The 19,875-nt window shown below is 38.5% G+C and overlaps 7 protein-coding genes across 11 annotated transcripts in view; 6 read left to right on the top strand and 1 right to left on the bottom strand.

Moving 5' to 3' along the window:
* LOC149692213 (uncharacterized) overlaps positions 1 to 19,875 on the bottom strand; it is a 60,730-nt gene that overhangs the window by 18,993 nt on the left and 21,862 nt on the right. Inside the window, exon 2 of one of the 2 annotated variants that reach the window (XM_089867916.1) lies at positions 11,505 to 12,257. The exons of the other annotated variant lie outside the window; for it this stretch is intronic. Coding sequence (XP_089724042.1) covers positions 11,521 to 12,216 — 696 coding nt within the window. The 5' untranslated portion in view covers positions 12,217 to 12,257 and the 3' untranslated portion in view covers positions 11,505 to 11,520. Of the gene's footprint in view, positions 1 to 11,504; positions 12,258 to 19,875 lie in introns of those variants that run through there. 2 annotated transcript variants of the gene reach the window in all.
* Dolk (Dolichol kinase) lies at positions 11 to 2,806 on the top strand. Of its 3 annotated transcripts, XM_089867908.1 has the most exons (10): positions 13 to 241; positions 301 to 483; positions 553 to 726; positions 806 to 978; positions 1,060 to 1,125; positions 1,552 to 1,740; positions 1,811 to 2,020; positions 2,095 to 2,260; positions 2,320 to 2,496; positions 2,563 to 2,806. In XM_089867908.1, the coding sequence occupies exons 1-10, from the start codon at positions 79 to 81 to the stop codon at positions 2,706 to 2,708; spliced, it is 1,647 nt and encodes a 548-aa protein (XP_089724034.1). In that variant the 5' UTR covers positions 13 to 78; the 3' UTR covers positions 2,709 to 2,806. The 3 variants fall into 3 exon arrangements, with proteins under 3 accessions (XP_089724032.1, XP_089724033.1, XP_089724034.1); XM_089867906.1 differs by having other exon boundaries at positions 11 to 241; positions 301 to 726; XM_089867907.1 differs by having other exon boundaries at positions 12 to 241; positions 301 to 726; positions 809 to 978.
* On the top strand, positions 2,946 to 4,073 carry LOC149692220 (uncharacterized). The gene is made up of 2 exons (XM_089867915.1): positions 2,946 to 3,120; positions 3,194 to 4,073. The coding sequence occupies exons 1-2, from the start codon at positions 3,063 to 3,065 to the stop codon at positions 3,922 to 3,924; spliced, it is 789 nt and encodes a 262-aa protein (XP_089724041.1). The 5' UTR covers positions 2,946 to 3,062; the 3' UTR covers positions 3,925 to 4,073.
* LOC149692219 (uncharacterized) lies at positions 4,208 to 5,312 on the top strand. 2 transcript variants are annotated; one of them, XM_089867914.1, is made up of 3 exons: positions 4,208 to 4,409; positions 4,474 to 4,877; positions 4,944 to 5,312. In XM_089867914.1, the coding sequence occupies exons 1-3, from the start codon at positions 4,361 to 4,363 to the stop codon at positions 5,310 to 5,312; spliced, it is 822 nt and encodes a 273-aa protein (XP_089724040.1). In that variant the 5' UTR covers positions 4,208 to 4,360. The 2 variants fall into 2 exon arrangements, with proteins under 2 accessions (XP_089724040.1, XP_089724039.1); XM_089867913.1 differs by having other exon boundaries at positions 4,474 to 5,312.
* LOC149692218 (uncharacterized) lies at positions 5,855 to 7,925 on the top strand. Its single transcript, XM_089867905.1, has 4 exons — positions 5,855 to 5,970; positions 6,035 to 6,181; positions 6,267 to 6,577; positions 6,655 to 7,925. The coding sequence occupies exons 1-4, from the start codon at positions 5,910 to 5,912 to the stop codon at positions 7,912 to 7,914; spliced, it is 1,779 nt and encodes a 592-aa protein (XP_089724031.1). The 5' UTR covers positions 5,855 to 5,909; the 3' UTR covers positions 7,915 to 7,925.
* On the top strand, positions 8,238 to 9,675 carry LOC149692217 (uncharacterized). The gene is made up of 3 exons (XM_089867911.1): positions 8,238 to 8,401; positions 8,469 to 8,746; positions 8,816 to 9,675. Exons 1-3 carry the CDS (start codon positions 8,251 to 8,253, stop codon positions 9,317 to 9,319), a joined length of 933 nt encoding a protein of 310 aa, XP_089724037.1. The 5' UTR covers positions 8,238 to 8,250; the 3' UTR covers positions 9,320 to 9,675.
* LOC149692216 (uncharacterized) lies at positions 9,867 to 11,506 on the top strand. Its single transcript, XM_089867912.1, has 5 exons — positions 9,867 to 10,024; positions 10,086 to 10,238; positions 10,334 to 10,713; positions 10,771 to 10,834; positions 10,896 to 11,506. The coding sequence occupies exons 1-5, from the start codon at positions 9,958 to 9,960 to the stop codon at positions 11,153 to 11,155; spliced, it is 924 nt and encodes a 307-aa protein (XP_089724038.1). The 5' UTR covers positions 9,867 to 9,957; the 3' UTR covers positions 11,156 to 11,506.

The raw sequence follows: 19,875 nt of genomic DNA, 5'->3' as shown, positions 1-19,875 counted from the left end.
GCCATACAGGCGGCTTAGGCTTAGCGGAGGTTGCGTGTTCCCCTTATAGAGGCCCTTTAAATTTGGGCATTTAAAGTCATGGATACCAAAGAAATGGAAAAACGGAAGTTAACCGAATACATCGTTGTCGGTTCTGGTTTGTTATTAACTTCAATAAGATGCTATATAAATTGGAAACTTGAAACGCTAGAAACTAATGAAATTGTGGGCAACATATCACTAATATTACTAGTCATATCAAGTAAGGTTTTTAAATATTTAAATGAAATATGCGATATAGTGGATGAAAATACCGTTAAGGTATCGTAATTGCATTAATGTCATGCATCCAATACATCGAAAATCAATTGGAAGCGAAAATTAAAGTTTGTGGAAGAGATTTATATGGAAGTAGATTAGTAGCTGACCATGGATTAGCTTTAATCCCTCTATTTTCTTGCTCGTTACTATTTGGTTTACTAACTCATTACAACCGATCGAGCTGTACGTTTTTAATTAAATTAATAAAGTTATTCCAGTTAAGTCTAAAACGTGTCTACCTTCCATTTTTAGACATCTATGTAGTGACAACGGTAATTTGTCAAGGTTACTTTGTCTCCAGTTTAATTTTACTTTGGAAACTAAGCAGTCCTAAAATACTTAAACCAAGTTTGAGATTTTATATCATGTTAACTCTGGGTGTTGTTTTGCAAGATGGTTTAATTCTAAGCAAATTAATTTCACTGAGTGAGTTTTTCTCCTTGTCCCCAGTCTTTCTCTATAATATTAGGATAGTTATTAAAACTAATTAAGTCGTGTAATTAAGAAGACTCTATTGCTATTGGGGCAATATGTTTGGTCTCTCAAGTGATCTACTTAATTCTATGGAATCAAATATCAGAAAAAAATTATCATTCATTTTCCATTGGGGAATCATTTACAGTGGCTCAGGCTACCGCTTCACTCATTACAGCCTGTATTTTATGGTTCCTAAGCAAAGTATTCACTTAATGTTTTTATTTTAATATAAGTGGAAAAAAAATGATTTTTGCATTATTTCGTAATTAATGATTTTTCAAGTTTTTTGACATCTACCCTGCAAATTTTTCAAATTCATTTGGAGAGGAGACCACACAATTTACATTGGTAAGTGGTAAAGTTTTTGCTAACGGGTTTATTTGGAACTATTTATAATATAAGATTTAAAAAAACGAAGACAAAGTATTTTTTTAAATAATTATAATTTTTTTTATAATTATGTCTTTAAACGGAAAAAAAATTAATATCTGGTACTTCAGTCATTCCATTTTGTTCTCTTATCTATTGCTTTTTCTTATCTTTGTTCACTAAGACATTTTATATTAATAAGATTTTGGGTTGTGTAGTAATTTTAGTTGCCATAAAAGAGTTTTAAGTTATGTAGTTATAAATTTCAAAACTAAACATCAAAAAGCTCAAATATTTTGTAACAGAAATATATAATTTAGACCCTAAAAGTGCGCAACTTCGTTTGACCTTTAAAAATTTCAAGGTCAATATAACACTGCCTAAAGAACTAAACCCCGCCCATAGATACTAGCAATTGGTTGTGGCGCCCTGATTATCATTCCAACGTATTTCAAATTCGCGCGCCAAGCGATTCCATTCTATGTTATATCAGGTCTACTAGGGGCCCTTGTCATGTACCCATCCTGGTACACCGTTTTTGGGCAGGATCCAATATGGTGGATTTTGGAGTTTGCGCTTAGTTCAATATCAAGAGTAATTAATTTTCTAACCTAATCGCGCTTGAGTCTCGCATTAAGGTAACGGAATAAGTTTGTACCAACAGATATACATGATATCACACTGGGTCACGTGTTCCGTGTTAGCCTTAGCCATTGTGGCATGGTACAACATTACAAACGCACCAGTAACGACCATTGTCCGCAAATACTTTCATATCATAGTCATCATGGTTTATTTACCCGCCCTAGTCTGGGAACCCGACTTGCTCTTTCTGGCCAGTTGCGTGGCCTTTGGCGTTTTCGTAGTTTTAGAAGTAAAAATTTCAACCATTTTTTTCCCGGGCGAAAAATTAACTTACTATGGTTCAAAAGTGTAATAACTTTACAGCTAATTCGGGTGTTGGACATACCACCCTTTGGTTCGGTGTTACATTCCAGTTTACAGATATTTCTAGACGAAAAAGACCGAGGGACTCTAATCTTGACGCATGTCTATTTGCTATTCGGCACTTCCATTTCCTTATGGTTACTGCCTATAAACTTCAAAAACGCGGGTAATTTTGCCCTTGACGCGTACAGACGCCAAAAGACTTACGCCTGGGTTCAATTTCAGGATTTAGGATCGCTACCATATCAGGTATCTTAGCCTTGGGGTTTGGGGACACCGCAGCGTCTGTGGGAGGAACTTGGTGGGGCAAAACAAAATGGCCCGATTCCAAGAAAAGTTTGGAGGGGACGTACAGCGCCATTGCCGTTCAATCTTTAGTCTCTTTAATTTTGTTGTGGATTGGTGGGTTTCATATTGTATTGTTAGATAGACCGACGTTAAGCCTAATCTCAACATAATCTTTATTAGCGGAAAACTCTTGGTTTTGGTTTCTGTTGAACGGGGTGCATTTAACAATCGCTACTTGTCTCTGCTGCGTTCTGGAGGGTGTCACCACCCAAGTTGACAATTTGGTCTTACCCCTATTTTTGTATACGATGCTCGTTGCATTGTGAAAAAGAACAAAAGTTTAATAACTCCCTAATATATACAATGATAATTGTGATATAATTTCATTTTTGTATTTTCCTAATAAAATTGATAATAATTCAAACTGTACGTGACTCTTCATTTGTACCGTAATATTATTCCTTTACTAAGAATTATCTCTTTATTCATTGCAATAAGGGGCGTTCAGTCTATTGATAACTTTGATAGGAATTTCACTGTGAGAAATCTTACAGAGCATCAGTATCACGTGACGTGATTTAACGGTGGATTATGTTCATTGTTTCGCGTCGAACTTTAGGTCTTTTTAAACGAACTTCACTGAGCGTAGCACGCTAGTTCCTAATTAAACTTGCTTAAATATGGTTTCGAAAAGTTTCCAACTAGCCTTATTGGCTTTGATATTAATGGTGGTTAATGGTAACGTGATTTTTTTAAATTATTTATTTGTTTATAGGATTATAAATAACCTTTTAAACTATTAAAACAAAAGGTAAGGATACGGGTCCAACATTTCCTCCACCTACCTCGACAACACCAGCTGGACCTGTGCCTACAACGATTCTAACTGGTTCGACGGGCGCTCCAACAACGCAAGAATCCGAAAAAACCACGGTAGAGCCACCCAAAACTAGTTCTGAAGAACCAACTGGACCAACATCTTCGCAACCAACTGGACAAACATCCGAAGAACCAACTGGACCCACTTCCTCACCACCAACTGGACCAACACCCTCTCCACCGACTGGACCAACACCCTCTCCACCGACTGGACCAACATCCTCGCCACCGACTGGACCCACTTCCTCACCACCAACTGGACAAACATCCGAAGAACCAACTGGACCAACATCCGAAGAGCCAACTGGACCAACATCCTCGCAACCAACTGGACCAACATCCGAAAAGCCAACTGGACCAACATCCGAAAAGCCAACTGGACCAACATCCTCGCAACCAACTGGACCAACATCAGCGCAACCAACTGGACAAACATCCGAAGAAACAACCGAACAACCCAAAACCACCCCTCCAAGCCCAACAACAACAACCATGAAACCGATGCCGGCAAAACCTACCAAACTTTCAGGCGGTAGCATCGCCGGTATTGTTATTGGAGTTTTGGCGGGATCGGCTATTATCACCGGTATCGTTGTGGCCTTGTACAAGAGGAAATTGCAACAACAAGCAGACCGAACTGGATTACTCCAGAACAGTCCTTAAGCGTATTGTAAATTGTAAATTATTTTAAATCTATATATAGTTTTGGTTTTATGGTCCTGGAATGTTCGAAACATTTTACAATGATCAGATTATTAATGTAAAGGAATTGATTAAATTCCTAAAGAAAATAAAAGATGAAGAACTTTGAAGGGGCGTTTCGTTTGGAAATTTATGTTTTTAGAAAATTAGACGAAGTAGATGTTCGCTAACCCTCTTGTCTTTCACCATAGATAAAGATAGTAAAATTAAGGTGAAATATTCAGTAGGCTTATCTTATCAGTAACCTTAGATTCAATTATATTGGTAGCTGTATGATAAGCCAAGTATAATTGCCCAAAATATACGTAACAACAGTTTTTGCAACGTATGTTAACCCTTCGGGCGTTACCGACATAATTTGAAATTAACGTTCAATTAAGTTTTTAAAATATAAAAAATGGCGATTTTCTTCAAGGGAATCATATTCGCTACAATTCTAATTTTAGGTAAGTATATAAACAACCTCTAAAAGATAATATAATCTTTGTCTGACGGACATTGTTCATTTAGCAACGGTTTCAGCGGAAGAGATTGAGTCGAACACGATAGGCTTAACTAGTGCCAACTCGATCAAAGACGCCGAGGAAATTCTACCTACGAACGGAAATTATGTAGCGGAGCAAGTCGACTCGGTGTCAAACACGTTAGGCTTAGCTGGTACCGATTCGACAAAAGATGCTGATGAAACCGAAATTACGACCGTTGAGTCTACAGCGGATCAAGGCGTAGTCGACGTCGATTTGACTATCGAAGGCACAACGTTGGAGGAAGCTATAAAAATTCACAACTCAAGCAACGGATTCGTTCGAATGTACCCGGCTGGTACCTTGGAAAAACTTCTGAAAGAAGTTCCCGCACAAGTTATACGAATACCATTAACGGCTGTTAAGGAAGCTGTAAAAATTGTCACGGATGTAAACGAGACAACAACCTTAGAACCTTCTACGCCTACTGAAACCGAACATATTGATTTACTACAGGAGAACGTAACAACTACCTTATCCCCGAAAACGGAACCGACTACCTTATCCCCGAAACCGGAACCGACTACCCTATCCCCGAAACCGGAAACAACTACCGGATCATCGGAACCGGAAACAACTACCGGATCATCGGAACCGGAAACAACTACCGGAACATGGGAACCGGAAACAACCACGTCACCCGAGCCCGTACCATCAACCACTCCTAAACCAACAAAAGCTCCTCACCATGGTCTTACCCGAGGCGAGATAGCGGCTCTGGTTATCTTTATAATTATTCTTTTTGGCGTGGCATCTTTCGCTTTGATTTACTTTATTAGAAGGAGACGTATGAGAGATGAGGCTTACACTCAACTTGTTCGTTAATTCTCGAAATATTATACGAAGATAATAACACAAACTATATACATCTATTCAACAAATGAACCATAACTTTGCAATTACCTAAAATTTCACAATGGGCATTTCTAAATTATTTCTTTTAAGGTTACCATAGTTGAATAGCGTAAAACATATTATTTGAGAATACTTTGGATAAAAATAAAATATAAACCCGAATAATTGTACGCCTTTTCTTGTCAAGTTTTATCTGTTCATAATATTGATTACATCATGCTTGTTTTGGACAATAAAGCTCTTATACGAATTCCAAAGTTTCATATCTTAATCTTAAAATCTAAATCAATGTCAATTAATATTCAATCTTCACCTAAAAATCCGATTAAGTGAAAGGTACTTGGATAATGATTGAAAGTTAGGCAAATATCGAAATTCTTAAATGTCAATTAATCCTAAATATCGACAATCGTATCTGCTTTTTAAATCGCTGTCAAGAATCAATCAAGATAAAGAATTCGGCACTCATTTATTCTTACTTAATGACGTGGGTGGCAAAATTGATAGTTAAAGTCAAACGAAACCTCATTGGAAAAACAGTTCCTTCTTCAGGTTGATTGATTTTTGATGATGAGAGGTGTTATTTTATTTCTGGCGATTTTGTCCGTTTCCTTCGTGGATTGCTATGGTAAGTTTTAAATGGTGTGAAGTTCATTATGATAATTATGTATAAAGTCTTTACCGCGTGTTAGTTGAAGTAATCAACGAGGTTACATGCACTTTCGAGGCGTCGTGCGATGGATGGAAAGAAGAAGTAAAAAATAAACCACCCAAACTTAATTTATTGTTCAGAAAGGAAATAACCAATGATGAATTTCAAAAATTCAATCCACCTAAAGGTATGTTCTTAAAATTCTGATAATTTCGAAGCACAATTCTGCTAGTAAGGAGTCCCTTGTTTGACCATGAATGACTCTACTCTAGGTCTAACTGGTATTGACTACATTATGGCGCAATCTAACTCTCCCGTTAACGTGACTTTGTACAGCCCGACGTTTACAATCACGACAGAAAGCGCAGTCATTATAAAAGCGGATATTTTCTTATCGACAAAGTTTAATTTTACAATTGATTTATACGGGAAAATGCTCAGGAAGAGTGGTACAGCAATAGAAATTCCAGTTCCGGTCTATGTTTCCGCTTATCAAACAGACCTTCCGTTCGGTAACTGGTTAACTATAAATGAATCCTACGATTCCACAAAATTCCCACCTTACAAATTTTTCAGCGCTAAGGTAAACCATGATAAGACTCGTCAGTAAAAATGTAGGAAATTCACTCTAAATATTTTTTCTTTTTTATTTAATATTAGTTACGTTTTAGCTTTAACCTTATAAAGCCAGTAGACATTTTGGCCATACGAAAATTATTACTTGAAGTTTCGTACCCAGATGAACTAACAACTACCAACGAGCCTTTGCCAACAACACAAGTAACTACGACCGAAAAGGGTACCGATGAAACTACACCTTCAATTGCAATAACCATCAAAGAAACGGAACCCATTTCTACTTCTTCCAGCGAGGAACTACTGCAAACTACACCGAAATTTGCCACTTCAGACCAAGAAAAGGATCAAATCCAAACAACAAAATATCCCAGCAGTGTCGCGACGGAAGACACAAATCAGCTAACCTCAACGTCTCTAGACTCTAAGGACATCTCGCAAGATCAACAAACGACGCAAGTAAATTTGAAACAAACAACTACCAACACAGTCGACCATATCCCACGTGAAACTACATCCAACGAAATAAGTGCCACTACCAAAAACTGGAACCTGGTTCCTGAAACCTCTTCCGCTAGAAGTACCGACGACACAAAGGCAGCAACCCAAGACAAGGACGAAATCCAAACAACAAAATATCCCTGGAGTATCGGGACGGAAGACACGAACCTACTAACCTCAACATCAAAGGAGGGCATCGCGCAAGGCACAACAACGACGCAAGTCCGTTCCGAACAAACCCATATCAACACAGATGATTATGTCCTAAGTCAAAGTACTACTACCGAAAATTCCAACCTGGTTCCTGAAACCTCTTCCGCTATAAGTACCGAAGACACAAAGGCAGCAACCCAAGACAAAGACGAAATCCAAACAACAAAACATCCCTGGAATATCGGGACGGAAGACACGGATGAGCTAACCTCAACTCCAAAAAAGGACATGGCACAAGGCACAACAACGACGCAAGTCCGTTCCGAAGAAACCCATATCAACACAGACGATTATGTCCTAAATCAAAGTACTACTACCGAAAATTCCAACCAGGTTCCCGAGACTTCTACCCAAGGCACGACGACCACCAAATCGTCTGAAAATTATGGTGGATACAACAAACACCATTATGGAAGAAAGCCATTCTTCAAAAACGATGACGGATCCTTCAAAGGTGTATTCTACACGGCATTAGTTTGCTTCTTCGGAATCATACTGACAGTAAGCATTGTTGGTGCGGGAAAGGCCCTAAAACAACAGAGATTGCGCAGAGAAAGAAAAGAAGAGCTTCAAAAACTCGAATACAACGAATATGGATTTACAATGTTTGACCTACAAGAGAGGGTGTAACTAACGAAGTTTATTGCTGTAAATCGCGATATCTCCTAATCTAAAATGCACTAAATACCAATGATGTTACTTCAATATTCATTCCACCTCCGCCCCGGCAATAAATTAGTTTGATAATGTTATTTTATGATTATGATATTAAAAGTTTAATAAAATTATACGACTTCTGTGCTACGCGTTTTTCTGTTATTTATTAAAGCAAAGTTATCGAATTAAAGATGAAGTACTTTTTAATAACAGCCGCAACTTTGTTCGCCAACGTAATAGGTATTTATATAGAATATTTATTTAGTTATTTACAATTACAAGAGTTATTAATTAAACTCTTTTAATAAAATGTCATTAGGAATTCAAATAAACAACTTTACGTGTGAATTCAGCGATGATTTTTGCCAATGGGACATAGAGAATAACACGGTTATTTGGAAGCTGAGTACAACTTTAACTTCCGAAGATATGGCCGATTTGGATCCAGCTTTACCACCCGGTACGTATTTTTAATATTTAAGTTGGTATATATTCGAGTTATTTTCATAATAAACCATTTCTAATAGAGGTTAAAGACCACAACTGCCTAGTGGCTTTCAACCAAGGTCAAGGGTTAATAAAAAGTGTAGCTGAAGTAACGCCACCCGATTTACCGGAAATTTTCCAATTCGAGCTGTTCTTTTCAACTCCAGAAAGCGTCAGAGTCGTGATTCATTTGTATGACCCTAAAACTAGATTAGTTTTCGATTCTGCTTTAGAAAATTTTACGGGAAATCAGTGGGAAAATAGAACTGTGGATAACTTGCAGTTCGAAATGGGTCCAGGAAAAGATAACAAATATAAAGTAAGTTTTCCTTAGGCGCTACAAAACTGAGAGCTCTGGAAGATAAAACTAATTATTCATTTTATATAGATGACGATCGAAGCAACGATAGATCCAATAAATCCGAAATCTTGGTTCGCTTTAAAAAACTTTTCAACAAGAACCTCTCCACCAACGGAAACCACAACGAACTCTGACCTAGGTACACAAAGCACGGCGAACTCTGTTTATGATACGCAAAATAATGCGGAAACAACGTTGACTGCCACCAGTAACACAGACAAGAAGCGCGAAACCACAACTGACATAGAAAATACGGGTTTCCAACAAGAAACCACTTCAACGGAACCCGCAAATGATTATGGCAATGCCCAGGAATTAAACCGTTTCGAAAGATTTCTAAGAAACCTCGGATGGAAAAATATTCTGGCAATTTTATTGTCAGTATTTTTTGGAGTTCTGGCCATCGCTATGGTTTTAAAAATACTTTTATCACGACGAATGGAAATGGACAATGAAGAAGAAACATCATTTGATAGCTTGGAAACCGTGTCGTCGTTTCATAAATATAATTCGTACTATAAAAATTGTTAGTTTTAAGTCTAAGAGAAATTAAAGTTTATCGTAAAAGAGTTGAAATTAGTCTTAGCAAGTCACGAGGAAAATTCAAATTAGTTTTGTTTATACGCGTTGCTACGCACTTAGAAACCAAACTAAAAAACTTCAAGATCAATGCACCGTCATGGAAAATAATAACTTAATGCATTCATACGAAAAATATCCAAGTCATTGTATAGACATTGGGACAATAATAAACCTTTAGATGTTTCAGTACAAGACATTTAGTATATCTTTCTTAATATATTGATCAATTTAGAACGGTTTGGAAGTAAAGTGCATATATATAAGATACCCTGTATTTAAAAATTAAATACAACAGTAGGTTATTAACATCTTGCAAGCTCAGGATTGATTAAAGAACAAGATATTGTTGCCGGGAGTATGATGTGCTATATAAGCTTAATAAAAATATATCTTCAGCTATTATCATTTGAAGCTGCCTTCGTATCTCAATAACCTTTCAAGACAAAAGATAAGAGCATTTGGACTTTAGCTAGCGTGTTTATTACAAGCGCTAGATCAACCAAGGGAACCTCGTAAAATGTAACGCGACAAAAACAAAAAAGGGTCGAACAATTAAATTAAAACAAAGGAAATTAAGGAATCCAAAGATGGCAAATAACTTATTTTTCGTTTGCGCATTTATTTTTGCGTCGTTCTATCGCGACGCCAATGCTGGTAAGTTTTAAAAATTTATACGCGTATTAAGGGGCTTAATTAGCATCTTCGTAACATTTAGATAATCAAATCAGCAAATTATCCTGCAATTTTACGCTCGATTTTTGCAATTGGGAAACCAAAACTGAGGCTATGAATCCTTCGGAATTTGATATTGGTTGGAGAATTTACAGCCCACATTTAGACGGAGGACAATATAAAATACCAGAAAATGGTAAGTACTTCTAAGCTGTTACTAGGCAATAACTTAGGGTTAAGCACTATCAGAAGGCAATGGAGCTAAGGGTGCCATAAATATAATTATTATAGGAGACCGTTTCGCTTACGCAAGCGGTCAAGATGACTTCCGTACATTCCTAAACTCACCGATGTCCGATTTGGATCCTAGATTAATTACGGTTAGCTTCCGATACGCCACGACGGGAAGCGCTACTCTGATACTTTACGTTATAAGTGACTCTGGTCACAAGTACATTTGGACGTCCAACAGCAACCACGCGGAACAAGCACCCCAAACAGCAGACATTAAAAACTCAACAACATCTGATTTTAACGAAACCACCTCTGTCGAGTCCGAAACCTCGATAGAGATTCCAGTTGAAGTTATTGCCGAATCGAGCGAACCACAATGGAAGACGGAAATAACCTCTCCTATCTGTCAAATAGCTAACGTCCCCAGATTATTTCAAGTAAGATGATTATTGTCCGATATCATAATTTCCTTCAATTTGGTTTGATAATTTCAGCTGTCTTTCGTTGCATACGTAAAAGTCAATGAATCAGTTGCTATTTCAAATGTAGTTACTCATAGTAAGTCATTAAAACGTTCTCCCCGACCATCTAAGTGCATTGCTTTAAAAACATTTTTCAGAACTTGACAGTATACCGGAAGACTGTACGGGAAACGTGGGAGAAAGTCATGACGACAACGATATAACAACAGCCTGGAAGTTCTTTATAGTATTTTGCCTTTTCGTATGTTTCGGAGCAATTTTTATCACAACTTTACTGATTATTGGCCGAACATCTAAAACAATTCACGTACCGGCTAATATCGAAAGAAGCCAGCATCAAGACTATCCAAACCCTTCCTTCAAATACAGGAGATTGAAAGATATTGTAAATTTCTAAAAAACATTTACCGTTATACAGTTTTGTTGCATTGAACAAGTACATATTTTGTGTAATATATATATATCTATACAATATTTACAAGTTGGTTTTCTTTTTTGGAAAAAAAATATACAATTATTGGGTAGTAAAAACACCGCGTACGGGGAAACCAATATCAACAAGATGTTGTTTATCGGTTGAAATCAAACAAGCTTGAAATTCCTCTTTGCAAGCTCCAAAATTGATATTACCAAGTTGCACGTTTATGGCTGTAGCATAGCGTCTAATTATATTTAACACGTATATTGTGGGTCTCCTAAAATATTACCAATTTTACAACCCAATAAATAATTAAACGATTTTGTCAAATCTTATTATTTTTTCTACCTGATTAATCTTCTAAGATCATCTCCTAGGCGTCCAAAATCATTAGGTCGTAACCCTAATTGGCAGATAGCGTAAATGACGCAAGCATCTTCGGTTTTTTCTTGGACTTTGTCAGCCCACGTTAACAAATGTTGCGTCTTCTTGTATTTTTTATATTCCTTGGAATTTAAGATATACGTCTCATAAACGGGTACGATGAAACCGCTTTTAAAAGGTACTGCGTCACCAAAGGCCAAAAACAAACCACCCTCGATGGTAATTCCGTATTTGTCGAAAGAATGTGCCATCTTCTCGTGTTCTTCGTGAGGCTTTGAAGGTTTAGGACGTGGACGGTGACGCCTGGATGGTTTAATGGTAGGTCTTTGAGCGGATGGAATTCTATTTGGGGTATGTGCTTCGAGCGCATATTTGGAATCGTGGATTTTGTGACGGTTACAATGTGCACAGTGTGGCCCTCGTTCCATCAGTTCCTCGTTATCAGATTGCTCTTCGTGTTGTTGATGGTAAAAATCTTCAACTTCGTCGTCAGTTTCGTTGCGGATTAACCGGTAGAAATTAATAAGGTCAACGAATTTCTCCAAATTTCTTAAGTCATTCTCGTTAAGGTCAGTGTTGACTTCGGTATTGTTTGCGAGAGATAATCCAATGTATATACTTTGTAGAATTATAAACGTAAAAACGTGCAAGTTCATTTTAAACGATTTCTTAATAAAGCCTCGAGATATCAAGACGACTAAAGGGGAAAAATGTTTAAAATGTTTCGATAAATGTTATCACGGCAATTAAAAAAACAAATAGGATCTCTTTTTAATAAATAGCATGTAGAACAGGTAAAAAATATAATTTTTATCACAAGGCCAAAAAGGTTTGTCATAGTTTTTAAGTGAAAATATTAATTTATTTATTATAGCCTTTCAGTGGTTTGGTTTTAACAAATATTGTCGTTGGGGAAAAAACCTCTTATGAGTTACAAACAAAACAGAGAAGTTCTCCTAAAAAACCAACACGTTTTCCTGAAATCTTTCTGATTGACTTCATCAAAATAAATGATTATTTCGGTTTCATTCCCTCTTCGAATCATCGAGACAGTCTCGTTATAGTTAGGGGGATATAGGGATAAAAACAAAAGAAAAAAAATGAAGCAAAGTAGAATCTTTTGGACTTGATGGCAAGTTGCAACAATCGCTTCTCCTTCTCCCGTGCTTCCCGGGGATTTAGGAAAGGGCGTAAGTGGAAGCTGCACCAAGTACAAGGGAAGAGAGAGAGAGAGAGGACAGACGACCCCAAACCATGGCCTGATGAAGAGAGAGAGAGAAAACGCGCGAGCGTGTTTCTCCAAATTGGCGCAATCATCGGAGATGGCGACGGCAGCGGCGGGGGTCCGGGTCACGGCGCGCCAATTACCACTAACGAATTTTAAAGGACACAATCCCGGGCCATCAATACACAAAGAGCTTGGGAGCTTGGCGTTCGATACTATAGCCTCGTAATGTTAAAGCTCTCTCTCTCTTAAACCCCCCCCCCCCCAAATAATGGACAGTATAGTTCAACCGGGTTTGCTTCTTCCACAAACGAGCTCCCCCCATCCTTTTTGGAAACAAATTGCGGGACATCCCTAATCGCATTGCGGCCAAAGAGACGAGTGAAGACCCCCTCCTATACACATCCAAAAAAATAATACAATTGAATCGAAAACTATTGTTGATATTTCTTTTTCAATGTTGTCTCAAAACGAACCAACAAATGGCAAGGCTTAAGGAAGCCGGAAATCTTAAGATAAAACTACAATCCAATTTCGTAACTGTGTTTCCGACGTTAATAATATTTCCCCTTTGTTTTTCTACATTTCCTCGAAGCGTCTGGAGATGTCGCGCCTAGAGAGAAAGTCAATTTTGAGATAGAATAGGACCAGTCTGGCTATAGTGTGTGTGGCCAGCAGCAGCAGCCAGGCGATTGGAGAAGCGAGATTAATTAATAAGCTTAAGACTTCTGGCGGAAGAAATTTCTCGGGTAGCGTCTCAATGAGGGGCTTAATAAACGAAGGAGGGGCGCAGCTGTAACGTCGTCGGACTCATCCAGACTAGAGGACAAATTTACATTTAAATTAAACGACCGAACCATACCGGCTAAGGAATATTATTATAATTTATATTTTGAGACTAAGACGTTGTCGATCCAAGTATACCCGAGATTATAACGGAAAGGTAACCCGTTAATAAATTAATTAATTAAAACCAAAAGTGAAATTATTATCATAAATTATGATATTATGTTCTTGAATTAACATAATTGATAATTTAATTCAAAGACAATTATTTTCACGAAACGTAATTATTCTGGACGTTGGGGAAAGTCTCGATGGTCTGACACTAAAACCATTAGCAGACGAGAAAATATAGTTCTGAAAAAATACATTTAATTTTAGGACCCATGAAAAATAAATTCTTCAAAGTTTCAACTCCACGTGCAAAGTTTAGCTTGGCATCCATTTCCAAGTGAGGAATACTTACTCCTAGTTCAAAATATAGAACGGACTTCATATTGAACTATATTTTACAAGCGAACGCTGCATTTTAACTTAATTATCCTTAAAATTAAATTAGCCTCGGTTCATAAGTCATTCTAGCCGCTATTATCGCGTACTTGAATTATCAGAAGACAAGCTTCGAGAGGTTACCGTATAAAAAGTGGGGGAAAGTTACAACAAAGTTAGGCAAATCAAATCAGATTGACGTAGCTGGGGAATAGGCCGGCGGAAGAGTGTTTCCATTTAGTATAGGAGAGGATGGAACCCCCATCAATAAGTTAAGGGAACAATAGGGCGGGTGCCCAAATTTAGGCTTGGGCGACACGGTGGTGTTAGTATACGGTATGCCTATATAGGGGGGGGGGGAGATGGGGGTGGTATTATTCCTCCTTTTGCCACCCTTTAACGTTAACGTCGGAAGAGAGGCGCGTGCGAATTCGCTACTTGTATAAAAGGTCGCGGTACTTTGTTAGTAACGGTCACGGGTTCGGGAGTTGCCTTTTGGAAACAATCAATTTCCATGGCAATGCCTCGGCGCCCCCAATAAAGGCGCGAAAGAGATGGCGGGAACGCACGAGACTCTAGCTGAAACAGGACTGGAAAACAGAAGTAAAAACGGTAGTAGAAAAACCATTACAATGGCGGGAAATAAGCTCTACACAAATACAAACGTTAAGAAACTTAAGATTAATATTTGTGCAATTTCAGATTCTAGTCCCTTACGAACTGAGGGTCAATGACGATGGTAGACGTAGAGAGGAAAAATAAAGAGAGAAAAAACTTTTAGACGAAGCCTCGGGGCGCGGAATAAGTCAATTTGCCGATCCAAGCTCGTTGATTGAGGGAAAGGCGTTGAGACGTAACAGAAATAGCCAAACTTTTTTCTCTCACTTACTATAGCTGGCACTCTCTCTCTCTTTATAGCAATAAATAGGAACCGCTAGTGCTCGAATCAATTAGGAAAGGACTCACGCGAAAGATTAAGTCACCCGAAGCTGATTCGACATAACATTGTTTCGTCAACAAAATAAAGTGGTTTTCAAATTTTTTTAACAAGCGCGTGTAACATTTTTCAGAGACAATATTAGGACTATAACGAGCTTATGCTCGAAAGATGATACATTTAAATATGTATTACAATTTGGAAGAATTATTTTTGTGTATTTTTAACCTGAATAGGTTTGATTTTGAAAAATAATAAAGATAAGTTGAAATTAAAGGAACTCAAATTGCCTTTAAATCGTAAAAAACCCAGGTATTTTGGTTCCGGAATATCTGGTAAGAACCAACCCTCTTCGCATCAACCCTACCAAATGAGTTGGGATTTTTAAAGGCGCCTTTTTATCCCCTAGCTTTATGCTCTTATACTCCCATCTACTTTCACTTACCAATTTTACGACAATAGAATCCCTTCTGCTACGAATTTTTAAAGCTTGGTATAATATTATCAGTCGCGACAATTACAAGGGCAAAAAGGGACGAATGTAAGGTTATAATTGATTTTTATTACCCCTACACGTTAGCTTCTCCCTGAACACCGATGCGCGGCGGGTAAAACATTTCTACAGGCGCTGGTAGAAAATACATGGAACGAGGTACCCCTGAATGCTAGCTTCCCCTTCATGGTAACTACGATTTCAATTTTCTTAGAAAAAAGGGTTAAGAAAATTCAGATGTAAGTAGGGACAGATAAAAAGCGTAGCGGATGGCGGGAGAACATAAAAAAGGAACCAATCAGAAAACGGGGATCAGCTTAACAGCCGTTGTTCTATGGCGTCTATCTAGCGATAAAGAAAGCGAAACCTCGAGGCTCTCGCAAAAAGGCTTTTAAGGCTAAAGAACGTCTTTCCAGTTTTTCCCTCCCCCTTTTTTTATATCTACTCGAATCTCTTTCTTTGCCGTATAGCTAGCTGCCTCTGGAAATGGTCAGATGGAATCCCCTTTCTCTCTCTCTCTCTCTTCTCTCCTTTACTTCTGGGAGAAGATTTCGCTAGTTCCGAAATGGCGACCCCAAGATCCCCGATTTATGGAAGAAGCTTCTTCTACGGTTGCCTATTGCCCTTAAACGACATAAAATCTACTTCTCTTTTTTTCTTTCTCCTTGCCCCCCCCATCTCTTAGAAGAAGAAGCTAGCCTCTCTCTCCCAAAAAATCTCTTAAACTTTCCTTCGTAAACGAGTCTAGGGGCGTTTTTCTACTTTCAAAGACTAGAAAATATCGTAAGCCGGCATAAATTGCCCAGATTTCCTTCTTAAGCATGAATGACACTCTTGTCTTTTATAACAACCCCTACGGCATAGCGCCGGGAGAACTGGTACTGTCTTAAATCTTTAATGATAATACTCTTTTATTATTTTTTCCTTTTCAGGATTGGTTAGTTGTACCCAAAAACCTCCCGGTTTTTCGTTCCTTAAGCCTTGGTCCCAATGTAATGTTGATTGAGTTATAATATAGGTTTAAGGAGAAGGAAAAATCTCCAATCGGTTTTTTTTCTTCTTTACCAACATTTTGGAAGCTTGATATATTATTTCTTGGAATTTTATGGATAAAAGATAACCTCAAAATAAAATACGTTTGAAAGAAATGAAACGAAGGGGGTATACAGGGTGTTCTATAAAGGGTAATTATAGGTTCTATGGGATATTAATTTTGAGTATTGTGACATTTTGTACTAAGAAGTACACGTAAACAAGTTATGATTGAATTGTTTTACGGACGACCCCTTAAATTAAATTAAGAAATTAAAATACTAGCACTAAATTAAATAAGAGGTCATATATGCGTAAAACACTCATGAACATGACTCGTAAACGGCAACCCAGCAAAGTGTCGCTTCGGTCCTACACTGTGTCACTTCTTAGAACACTGTACATGGGGAAAAGCTATTGAAAATCGAAAAGGAGAGACAGATTTTGATGGAAAGGAGTGCATGCTGGCGCCACCACACCGAAAAACGAGGGAAATTTCTTATATATATTTTCTATATTTCGAATCTTTCCCATCAATTGACAAGCCGATGCGATGCTACATGCACTATAGAGAACCTTATACAGGCGCCAAGAAAAAATGTTTTAGGGGAAAACGAGCGAGCAATCATCGAAAAAGAAGAAAAGAATCGACAAGCACGAGGCGGGACAAATATTCAACGTATCTTTGCACTACCAACGAAGGCATTGTGACCTTCCTACGACCTTTACCCCAACGCAATGCGGTACTGAAATAGAAGGGAAAATATTTCGAGATTTGATGGAGAAAAACGAGGAGCTAGGGAGAGTCTTCAAAAAAATGTACCAAAAGTGTCAAAGCGGGCAATACATGGGGTCACGGAGGGGTATTGTATGCCTTCTCTGCCTTCTCTTGCATTGCATAATTCATGAAATAAAAGCAAAGTGCTTTCGAAGCACGCCTAAATAGAAACGTTTCAATATTCTGTCAATGCGTATTATTTATCAGAAAATAAAATTTCACAAATGCAAAGTTTTGAATTAAAATTGATTAAGATCAATAAAAGATTAGGTTAACGTTCGAAGCAATCGTCTATGGAATGGTAGTGAGACGTCGATTTAGTACTAGGATCGAGCAGGGGAACATTGCAGGGTATTAGAGGAGAAAACGGGATTAACGCTTGCTTGGCACGCGTCCTGGATTTAAGCGAGAAGGGATTAAATGCCGGCGAAACGTGGATGGCTGATGCTGGGACGACTGACCCCGCCGAAGTTGAATTTACGAGCCCAAATAATACGTGATTAGATTGCTTGACTTTGAAAAACACGCGCTTCTAACTAAATGATTGGCGTCTTACTCTGTCTCCCTCCCATCCTCTCTCTCTCTCTCTCTACTCGGAATAAAAACCATCTGTTTCGTTTTCAGTTTATTTAAACTACAAATTAAACTATTAAAAGAACTATTACATAACTTGAAAGTAAAATTTCCAGTTTGAGTTAGCATTGGAACCTCACCGTGAATCGTTCTTTACCAAATGTTACACAGGGTGTTTCTGATACATTAAGGGGGATGTTCTTTGCGAAATTTTGAGTCGAAAATTATAGCAGACTTATCACAAACACCCTTTATATAGGTACCTTGGATCCACTTTTGTCCATGTTAGAAACCTCATAACCTCACAATCAAATCAAACAGCGACTCTCGCGAAATTTAATTTGGAAAATTACCCTTATAAAATTAAATCTGGGATACCCGATGAACAGCTAGAGAGAGAGTCAAGCTCTAGATTGATTTACATAAAAAGGAAGTAAAAACGGTCGGTTTTGGAAGCTCGACGGCCAATAATCCTAGCGCGAGCCCATGCAGTATCGTCCCAGTATAATCCAGATAAAGTCGGAAAAGGGAGAGGTTAGGTATAGGCTAGACGCGCGAGCGGGCGCTGGAACGACAGAGTCAAAGGCCAGGGGAGCCATCCCGATCCAAGATGGGGCCATTTCGGAAAACGAGCGACCACTATACGGGATAAAACTCTCCGACGTCGGGAATTGCGAAAAGAGTAGAGAGAAAAGGCGCCAACCAAAAGCTTTAATATTACACTCGGTGCAGCGCGGGGGAAAAGGAACTAGTAGAGTTTTATACTTCGGTTTATACGGAGAATGGATGATGGTGTATAGATGGAAGAGGAAAACTGACGGTTAAAAAGCGGGAGGCGCGCCTCGTGCATGCACCAAACCCTGTTTTCCCGCCCACCTTACAAGATACCAGGCAAGCCACGCGCAGCACGAGGAGAAGGGAAAAGGGGATTAACGGTAGAGTCCCTAATTCCTCCCCGAAGGTTTCAGGGATCAAAATCGTTAATTGATTCCGCCAATCTGGAGAAACTGAGAGTTAAGTCGACGAAGGAAGGGGGGGGGGAGAAAACAAACCTACCCCCGGGTGTTACGAGGTAAAGGGGGAAACTTCAACGTGAATGCAAATGAAATTAAATGTAATGATTTAATTTTTATCAGGATTAATAAATATTGAAGCACGAAATAACATACATTAACATTTAAACTACAAAAATTTACACCCCTTCTGAGCTTTGGAGTATTAAAAATATAATATACCTGATGGATTACATTGCCTCTATACACTTGGACTTTTCGGCAAGCCCACTTCCAGGGGTACATCAATTTTTGAAAGTTTTATCATTTTAAAGACGTCAGAATGAAATTAACCTCCTTTCTCCATATATATTCCTTTGAAAAGGGTTTTTCCTTAAACTTAATATAAACCTCAAAATCGCGGGAAGGAGATATGGCTGCCATTTGGGGGGCAAAACCCCCTCTCCGAATATACGTAGATACACACTCCCAAGTTCCCTTCAGGTTTATCAACTTTGCATTTTCTCTCGTCGGATTTTCTAACATTATGAATTCATCCGAGCCATATGGGTGGAAAAGCGTTTCCTATTACCCTGGTGTTCGTATACTCGCGAGAGGGTTTTCGATGTTGGAAAAATACGTATCTCTGGGGTCTTCATCTATCAAGAAACGTCTGACACCTATAAGACGAGATCCAGAGAGAGAGAGATAGGAAGGAAGGGATGCGGGGCAAAAGGGAGGGGCTCAAGGGCTTGGGCCGCGTTTTCGGTTCTGATCTGGGCGCGAGAAACAATTAATAGCTTCTCGCTCGAGACCTCGCTCGCGCTATCTGGCTAGCGGTAATCACGTTTGACGAATCCATCCATCTTGTCAGAAGTCTTTCCATACTTACAACTCCGGTGTGGCGGCCTAAGAGAACGAGAGAGAGCGAGAAAGAGAAAAATCTCCCGCGGGTACGCTCTTCGCTATCTGGAAAAGCGAACGGCCCGTTCTCTAACCATCCCTTATATCCC

The sequence above is a fragment of the Phalangium opilio genome, unplaced genomic scaffold (genome assembly GCF_054372755.1).
Source record: "Phalangium opilio isolate 3A_F unplaced genomic scaffold, DU_Popi_V2 ptg000024l_1, whole genome shotgun sequence".
In the NCBI taxonomy this organism is placed as follows: Eukaryota; Metazoa; Arthropoda; class Arachnida; order Opiliones; family Phalangiidae; genus Phalangium; species Phalangium opilio.
Note: the sequence above shows the minus strand (reverse complement) of the source record. Positions and strands in the feature narration are given on the sequence as shown.

What these genes read in the sequence shown, in the direction of transcription:
- LOC149692217 (XM_089867911.1), top strand. Translation starts at nt 8,251, where the DNA reads ATGTCATTAGGAATTCAAATAAACAACTTTACGTGTGAATTCAGCGAT. An exon ending in GGATCCAGCTTTACCACCCG is followed by an intron (nt 8,402 to 8,468) that starts GTACGTATTTTT and finishes CATTTCTAATAG; the next exon opens with AGGTTAAAGACCACAACTGC. An exon ending in GAAAAGATAACAAATATAAA is followed by an intron (nt 8,747 to 8,815) that starts GTAAGTTTTCCT and finishes CATTTTATATAG; the next exon opens with ATGACGATCGAAGCAACGAT.
- LOC149692220 (XM_089867915.1), top strand. Translation starts at nt 3,063, where the DNA reads ATGGTTTCGAAAAGTTTCCAACTAGCCTTATTGGCTTTGATATTAATG. An exon ending in GATATTAATGGTGGTTAATG is followed by an intron (nt 3,121 to 3,193) that starts GTAACGTGATTT and finishes TTAAAACAAAAG; the next exon opens with GTAAGGATACGGGTCCAACA.
- LOC149692218 (XM_089867905.1), top strand. Translation starts at nt 5,910, where the DNA reads ATGATGAGAGGTGTTATTTTATTTCTGGCGATTTTGTCCGTTTCCTTC. An exon ending in AAAATTCAATCCACCTAAAG is followed by an intron (nt 6,182 to 6,266) that starts GTATGTTCTTAA and finishes ACTCTACTCTAG; the next exon opens with GTCTAACTGGTATTGACTAC. An exon ending in ACAAATTTTTCAGCGCTAAG is followed by an intron (nt 6,578 to 6,654) that starts GTAAACCATGAT and finishes ATTTAATATTAG; the next exon opens with TTACGTTTTAGCTTTAACCT.
- Dolk (XM_089867906.1), top strand. Translation starts at nt 79, where the DNA reads ATGGATACCAAAGAAATGGAAAAACGGAAGTTAACCGAATACATCGTT. An exon ending in TTTTATGGTTCCTAAGCAAA is followed by an intron (nt 979 to 1,059) that starts GTATTCACTTAA and finishes TGATTTTTCAAG; the next exon opens with TTTTTTGACATCTACCCTGC. An exon ending in CGCTTAGTTCAATATCAAGA is followed by an intron (nt 1,741 to 1,810) that starts GTAATTAATTTT and finishes TTGTACCAACAG; the next exon opens with ATATACATGATATCACACTG.
- LOC149692219 (XM_089867913.1), top strand. Translation starts at nt 4,361, where the DNA reads ATGGCGATTTTCTTCAAGGGAATCATATTCGCTACAATTCTAATTTTA. An exon ending in CGCTACAATTCTAATTTTAG is followed by an intron (nt 4,410 to 4,473) that starts GTAAGTATATAA and finishes TTGTTCATTTAG; the next exon opens with CAACGGTTTCAGCGGAAGAG.
- LOC149692216 (XM_089867912.1), top strand. Translation starts at nt 9,958, where the DNA reads ATGGCAAATAACTTATTTTTCGTTTGCGCATTTATTTTTGCGTCGTTC. An exon ending in ATATAAAATACCAGAAAATG is followed by an intron (nt 10,239 to 10,333) that starts GTAAGTACTTCT and finishes TAATTATTATAG; the next exon opens with GAGACCGTTTCGCTTACGCA. An exon ending in TTCAAATGTAGTTACTCATA is followed by an intron (nt 10,835 to 10,895) that starts GTAAGTCATTAA and finishes AACATTTTTCAG; the next exon opens with AACTTGACAGTATACCGGAA.